Source organism: Salvia miltiorrhiza, chromosome 3, assembly GCF_028751815.1.
Source record: "Salvia miltiorrhiza cultivar Shanhuang (shh) chromosome 3, IMPLAD_Smil_shh, whole genome shotgun sequence".
Taxonomy (NCBI): domain Eukaryota; kingdom Viridiplantae; phylum Streptophyta; class Magnoliopsida; order Lamiales; family Lamiaceae; genus Salvia; species Salvia miltiorrhiza.
In genome coordinates, this window is record NC_080389.1 from 4,789,630 (window position 1) to 4,797,674 (window position 8,045).

Consider the following 8,045-nt stretch of genomic DNA (forward strand, 5'->3'; position numbering starts at 1 on the left):
CAGTGCATGCAACATGGACATCTTAAATTCCAGAAAATCCCCAAACTAAGGTAAAAATAAAACAAACTGCGATAAAAACAAATTTAATGTACAAATCTGCTTCCACTAAACCTTTTGACCAAAACCTCCACCAATAATTTCAAACAAACAATAACAATATGCAGAACTACTTCGATCATTTATCGATAACACCGCCAACATTGTGAAAAACAGAATAAAATGAGGCTAAACTATCATCAAGCGCTAAGGTCGAAAAGAAGAAGTACCTTAAACGATGAAATTCCGCGTCGGAAGCAAATACGAGAAAGGGCACACTCTTTTCGCTTCACAACCTAGCAATAAACCAAATAAAAATTCCGCGTCTTCTCCACCCAAAATGTCACGCCATATTAAGAGAGAGAGAGAGAGAGAGAGAGGGTGGCGACTGGCGACGGCAATGCAGAGCAGGAGTCTACAAATGCTTGGATGGTGGGGAATGATTCGGTGTGTGCAACTAATGGGTAATTGGCTTAGCCAGGAGGTGATTTGATAGTCGGGTGTTCCTGGACGATGATGACGTGGATCTCGTTGATTGGTAGAGGGTGAGAAAGCGCAGTAGTATACGATCCCTCCCTCGCCGCCGCACATACCAATCGCCAAAACTGGTAAGTACGTCGAATCGTAACAGGATTCGAAAATTAGAATTGAAGTTGTTACGGAAAACTCCATTTCTCTACATTTAAATGATAATAATAATAAAAAACAATTATTCTATGTGTACAAAATATGGATATACATAATACCCTCAAATTTTGATCAAGCATTAATTATCTAATTTAAAGACTATTTTATCCCTTCTACAATTTTTCGTTCGTATATATACACAATTATTCCTTATGTATCTTGACTGATATTAATAGAAATCCAACAATTTCTTGGTAGCACTAATCATGGCTAATTTTCGAACGACGAATATTATTAATTAATTGTAATATTTTTTAAATTAAAACTCGTTATTAGTTTGTAGAAATTTAGACTATAATATATTAGCTAGAGTATCCAAAATTATAATATAATAGTAAAATTAACACTATAAATTATAAAATTGAAAGGAATATAACTAGGATAAATTACATAAGTTCAAATAACTGATCACATGCATTTATTACAAAATACAACTTTTTAATTAAAATTTAGGGGTTATTGCCAGAAAATACATATACTTTGTCAATTTTCTGGTTTATATCACGACCTTATAATTTGGCCAGAAAATACATCAATTTTCAATTTAATTGCAATTATAACATGACTTTATAGTCTGGCCAGAAAATACATCAAGTTTCAATTTATTCTCAATTATAACATGACCTTATAATTAATTTAGTATAATAATATCAAGTTTAATACATTAAATATTTTTAATTTTCTTTTCATCTCACAATATACTATATATAAATACATATATATTCGATAAATATATATCTATATGTAAATAATATATAATATTATTTACTTTTTAACATAGTTTCTATTATACATGTACGCAATTTTTTTTATTGGTCCTAATATTTTATAATTTCATAATTTAAATAAATAAATACTTATTATATATATATATAATATATTAATAGAACATTAAAATCAAATATATATATATATATATATATATATATGCATTTGTGTCTTGAAAATGTAGATATATATATATATATATATATATATATATATATATATAAAACAAGATATTATATTGATGGCTTAAAAATACATACATATATATACATATATACATATATATATATATATTATGAAATAATTAATCATCTAACTTAATTTTTATAAAAATTAATCAATCAATTATAAATATTTTGTACATAACAATTTAATATAAATACAATAAATATTAATACATCTATGATGAAAAATAATCTAAATAAGGTCATGTTATAATTGAGAATAAATTGAAACTTGGTGTATTTTCTGGCCAGACTATAAAGTCATGTTATAATTATAATTAAATTGAAAATTGATGTATTTTCTGACCAAATTATAAAGTCATGATATAAACCAAAAAATTGACAAAGTATATGTATTTTCTGGCAATAACCCCTAATTTATCCATCTAGACTAATCATAAATAGTAGTAAGTGTTTTATATACTCACTTCATCTATACTATGCTAATTGGAATTTTGCACAAGAATTCTTAAAATTATTGAAAAAAAAGTATATATGCAAGTAAACTTTCTAATATCCCCATATTTATTCTTTAATAATGAATCAATTTAGAATGAATTAAAAAATTATATAAAGATATATTAATAGGAACCATCCTGTATATTAAAAAATAAATAAACTATCAAATAATGCGAGTTATTTAACAGCCCACAACTTTTATCAAAAGGTAGAGGTGTTAAACACTACATGGGTTGAAAATTTTATGCTCTAGCCCATAGACGGCAAAAAGCCCAATATTTCGGTGGGCCTATACACTATAGTTGGGCCTGATAGTTTAGCACATATTCATTTACTTTTCTCTTTATTTTAAAAAAATAAATTACTAGTTTTTTAGAAAATGTTCAAACTTTGAACATAAGGTGATTTTAGTTAACCCGAATTTACAATTATTACAAATATATATATATATATATATATATATATATATATATATATATAGGGAGAGGTTCAGGAAAGAACCATAAATAAAAAAAGAACGGAGAACCATTTTCACTCATTCGATTATCAAGATCTACGGTGGATGTATCATCTTGTTGGATGAATGCAGATCCTGGGTTCGAATCCTGAAGGGAGCAATTTTTTTAATTTATTTGAGTGCATTAATTTTAACAGCGAATGCATTAATTTTTACAGTGAATGCATTAGATTTGATGGTTCTCACATTCTCACAAATAATGTAGTTCTCTCTAGAACCACACCCTATATATATATATATATATATATATATCATACTTAGATGTATAAATGTATAATTATTATGAGTTGGATGATTAATTAGTCTCAGTTGGTCACAAATTTTAATTTGACTATAATTATAAATTGAAGGGTTAAGTATCAAATAAGCCCCTAACATAGAGGTCTTTATCACGTATAGATCCCTATAGTCGAAGTTGGTCCAACTAAACCCTCGAAGTCCTTAATTTCGAGTAATTAGCCCCTTCACCTTAACGGCCGTTTAACACCGTTAACTATTTTTATTTTTAATTTCTTTGGCGATGGAAAGATGCCGGGAACACGTCGGAAAGTGCAGAGAAGGAGAAGCAGCTTCGACCCCATCTGCAATCTCCTTAGATCTAGACAACGCCTCTTCTCCTATATAGAAATCGAGATCCGCCATTACCCCTGCATTGTGCTTCCCTAGCCAATTGTTGCTCTTGCTCGAACTCGGTCGCGGCTGGTTCAAGAACGAGTTGTTTAATGCAACTACAGTCGGAACTATGAAGCACAACTCCACATTTCCGGCAAATCCCATTTTAGTATACCTGCAATCGATCAAAACCCAGCAGAGGCGAGTGAGAAAAGATTCAATCTTTTAGCAAAAACTAGATCAAAAACTCAAATCAACACAATTGGACATGATGACGCATTTCATCAAACAAGTACATTGCAATTTCAAGAAGGGGAAAGAAAGAGCAACTGAAATCCATCAACTTACCCAGTGCTACTGTCGATTACCACAGCAGGGCGCGAGGCGGCGGACTCCATTAATTAGTTCGTGAGAAAACAATCCTACTTGCGAGAATTTGGAGGAGAGAAAAGATCATGGTCGTTGAAATACGTCAACGACATTTGGTGGGAATGAGCTTCACTTCTCAACTCCGGGTTGGTTTAGCAACAAACAAATCTAGAAATTAAAGAAATAGTCGCGAAATTCATCACCCAGTGAAAAGCAGTCAACTTTCACCTTATATATATGAAATTGATGGCGAAGATTTCAATTTTCATGAGAAACAAGAAAAGAAAAAAAATTAGGGCTAGAAGATTGAGATTGCAGATGGGAATGGAGGGTATCTGCTAAGGAGATTGCAGATGGGGTCGAAGTTGCTGCTCTGCACTTTCCGACGTGTTTCCGGCGTGTTTCCACCGCCAAAGAAGTATTGAAAAAGAAAATGAAAATAGTTAACGACATTAAACGGCCGTTAGGGCGGAGGGGCTAATTGCTCGAAATTAAGGACTTCGAGGGTTTAGTTGGACCAACTTCGACTATAGGGATCTATACGTGATAAGGACCTCTATGTTAGGGGCTTATTTGATACTTAACCCTAAATTGAACAACGAAGATATTTGGATAAGTAATAATTATAAATTTAAATTGGGTTATTAGCGTCTAAATATAATACATCAATTTTGGGATAGTCTGGTTTTGCAAATGAACTTTGAAAGGAGTAAAAAAATATATGAACTTTGAAATGAGTAAAAAAAAATACATGAACTTTAATGTTGTAGCAATTTTACGGGTTCGTTTCAGTGCAGAAACGATCTCAACTCGGATGAATGCAAAAGCTGCATGATCAAATCTTTCGACTTGTCGGAAAATTTGCGCGGCAAAATTTTACCGGCAAGAATCCAGCTCCACGGCTGCTACGCTCAGTATGAGAAGGAGGAACACAGGGCTGAGCCCGAGACCGATGGGGGCCCGGAGCACCGGGCCTGCAGCAAAAGGAAGATCAAGAGAGGTTATTTTTGCCTCTTCATTTTTTTATTTTAAGGGTTAACTGAAAAAATGACAAAAAAAACTTTCCCCTTTCTATTCTTCTTGTCCAATTTCTTTTCGGCACGATTTTTTTAAAAAACATATAAATTAATTAAAAGTGATAGGATCTGCACATTTTGAATGGTTAATTATTACTTTTTTCGTCTATGATAAAACTTCATTTTTCTTTTTGGGATATCCACAAAAAAACTCATACATATTATATTATTGAATTATATCTCACCACTTATAATACCTCATTTACCCTTACTTTTTCATATTTTTTCATCAATATCAATACAAATTAAAATAAGAATTAAAAAAATGCATACAAGCCCCAAGGGCTCCATTAATCCTATTCCATTAAAAAAAACGCCCACAAGCCCACAATCATATTCAATTAGAAGGCCTTTTTTGTTTTTTGTTTTTTGTTTTTTCTCATTTTGCCTACGGCCCATGAAATGTTGGGAACAGGGCTGGTTCTAGGATTAATCAAAAAAATTAATGCAGAAAAGCAGGTTTAAGAAAATATCAAAAGCTCTTGTTGCTGTAATGGCTTTCTCAAGTCTCATTTTTGGTTGATTCTATCTGACTTTGCACCATGGAATTCAAGCATATTTCTTAGAGTAGAATTTCAAAAGGGAAAGAAACAACAAAGTGAAAAGGGAAGTATATTTCTCCACTCAATATATTATCTACAAATTTTTTCATAAAACCACCCGTGTCATCTCCCAATTGATACTCTCTTATGGGGACGGAGGAAGTATATTTCTAACTCCATCCCGAGATGAGATCCAGTGTCCCACAATTTTATGTGCACCATTGTGTCCCATGCTTATATCTATTATTTTTAAAATATTTCTTTATAAAAAACATATTATAATAAGAGATAATAGGGCCGAATGGCCCTACTGGGCATACAAAATCAAATTTTAGCCTCAAATCTTAAAACATCAAATTTTAGCCATTAATTAGGCGGAATGCCTAATTTGCCCTTTCTACCCATCGCACTGCAGCTCTTCGATCTGGCCCAATCGCTCTGGCGCTCCTCGATCTGTTCCGGCGTAGTTTCGCAGACACAGACGGAGGACACTCACATAGAGCGGCCGTGGCTGCTAGCGCGGTGGAGAAAGCGAGCTGCGTCGCAGAGGCCGAGGAAGCGGGAGCGATTGCTGGGGCTCTGGTCGCCAAGCAAAGGCGTAGTGTTGACGGTGGCTGCCGCCGTGGGCGACGATGGGCTGTCGTTGTTCGACGACATCGTTTCGATTGGGGGAATTTCGAGTTTCTGATTTTTTTCTAATTTTTTTGGGCGTGTCTGGGATGATTTTTTGGATCTGATTTGATGAGGCGGCGGCGGTGGATCTGATCTGATCGTTGCGCCGCCTCCTCCATCGGTAGATCTGATCTCCGCCTCCTTCGATTTCAGCCATCGACAGATCTGATCTGATCTGTGCTGCACGTATGGCACTTATGGCACTATTAGTGCCATAAGTGCCATAAGTGCACACTTCCCCCTAGGGTTTAGATATTCCATTTAGGGTTTAGATTATCCATTTAGGGTTTAGATGTTCCATTTAGGGTTTAAATGATATTGTTGTTTCTGTATTTGTGCTGCACGCATGACACTTATGGCACTATTAGTGCCATAAGTGCCCAAATGACCATTTTACTTAGTTTTATTTTGAATATGCGTTGGCACTTTTGGCACTATTAGTGCCATAAGTGCTAAAATGACTATTTTACTTGATTTTATTTTGGATTTCCGATGGCACTTATGGCACTAATAGTGCCATAAGTGCCTAACCCGACCCGGCACGCGACCCGCGTGCCTGATCCTACCCAGTCCGCCTCATTAAGGGCAAAAACGTCAAAATCAATAAAAATGGCCAAAATTTGTGTTTTTTCAATGTGTGGCCATAAATTGTGTTTTATGCTTCATTTTGGCTACTTCAAAATTTTACTCTTATAATAATATGAATTATATTTAATTTTTATTTAAAAAAATTAATTTAAAAAAAAATATATTCCATGACTTTGAATTTATCAACTTATTATTAGCTAATAAAAGTGAAATTAAATGATAAAAAATAATTATATACCCTGGATTGATGGAATAAACCCTAGTTAATAATCACAAAATTAAACTAAAGCATATGAAGTTAAAATTGGAGAAAAAATAATATATAAAAAATAAATAAAACTATAAATGGAACACAAAATGAGACATAAAGTATAGTACAGTGAATCTCAATCTCATCCCACCCACCCTTGCTTTAGGTAGTTGGGCATATATAATTAGCTATCCCAATTATATATATAGACCTCATGCATACAAACCTAAACACAAAACAAATTATAAACCACCCAAAAGATACAAAAAAATGTCGTCTTCAAAATTTTTCCAATCGCCACAACTATCCCAAGACTTGAAAGAGTTCCTCTCCACTCTACCAAGAAAAGAAGTATTCTCCAATGGCCACCCTCTCTGCCGCTATCAGTATCAAGGTTTCTGGTACGTGGACGTCATTCTCGAAGCTGTTATCTCAATCCAAGAACATTTCCAAGCGGAGGATTCCGACGTTTTCGTCGCCTCCAATCCGAAATGTGGCACGACGTGGCTGAAGGCGATCGCCTTCGCCCTACTTAACCGGAGGCGGCACCCCGCCACCTCCGGAGACCACCCCTTCCTCTCCCGCAACCCTCACGACCTCGTGCCCTTCCTCGAGATAGGCTTCTACGGCAGCCGCAAAGCCCGCGACATCGCCTCGTTCCCCTCCCCGCGCCTCCTCGCCACGCACGTGCCCTATTCCTCCCTGCCGGAGTCGATCAGGAGCAAGTGCAAGATCGTGTACGTGGCGAGGGACCCGAAGGACACCTTGGTGTCGGCGCGGCACTTCTCGGCCAGGGTGGGGATGCTGGACACGACCATGGCGGAGGTGTTGGAGCAATTCTGCGAGGGATCGAACATCTATGGGCCGTTTTGGGATCATGTTGTTGGATATTGGAAGCAGAGCTTGGAAAACCCTGAGAGGGTTTTGTTCCTCAAGTATGAGGATATGAAGGCGAGGCCGGCCGCGGAGGTGCGCCGTGTGGCGGAGTTCCTCGGCTGCGCCTTCTCCGCGGAGGAGGAGGAAGCTGGGGAGGTTGATCGGATCGTGGAACTGTGTAGCTTTGAAGGTCTCAGAGGATTGGAAGTGAACAAGAAGGGGAAGCAAGAGGTGACTGGTATGGATAATAGTGCTTTCTTTCGTCGAGGAGAGGTGGGGGATTGGAAGAATCATTTATCGCCGGAGATGGCGAAGAGGATTGATCGGATTAGTGAAGAGAAGTTTTCTGGGTCGGGATTATTCCTATAA

At 35.9% G+C, this 8,045-nt stretch overlaps 2 protein-coding genes across 2 annotated transcripts; one reads left to right on the top strand and one right to left on the bottom strand.

Annotated features, from left to right (window-relative positions):
• Nucleotides 1-3,073: 3,073 nt before the first annotated feature.
• Nucleotides 3,074-4,115, bottom strand: LOC131017130 (actin-related protein 3-like). Its single transcript, XM_057945863.1, has 2 exons — nucleotides 3,652-4,115; nucleotides 3,074-3,478 (listed from the first exon to the last, which is right to left on the bottom strand). The coding sequence occupies exons 1-2, from the start codon at nucleotides 3,699-3,701 to the stop codon at nucleotides 3,181-3,183; spliced, it is 348 nt and encodes a 115-aa protein (XP_057801846.1). The 5' UTR covers nucleotides 3,702-4,115; the 3' UTR covers nucleotides 3,074-3,180.
• A 2,955-nt stretch (nucleotides 4,116-7,070) lies between these two features.
• Nucleotides 7,071-8,045, top strand: LOC131018170 (cytosolic sulfotransferase 5-like). Its single transcript, XM_057946888.1, has one exon. The coding sequence runs from the start codon at nucleotides 7,071-7,073 to the stop codon at nucleotides 8,043-8,045; it is 975 nt and encodes a 324-aa protein (XP_057802871.1).

Excerpts from the sequence above, each read along its gene's own strand:
- LOC131018170 (XM_057946888.1), top strand. The coding sequence starts at position 7,071 with ATGTCGTCTTCAAAATTTTTCCAATCGCCACAACTATCCCAAGACTTG.
- LOC131017130 (XM_057945863.1), bottom strand. The coding sequence starts at position 3,701 with ATGGAGTCCGCCGCCTCGCGCCCTGCTGTGGTAATCGACAGTAGCACT. Across the intron at positions 3,479-3,651 it reads GTAATCGACAGTAGCACTGG|GTATACTAAAATGGGATTTG; the intron begins GTAAGTTGATGG and ends GATCGATTGCAG.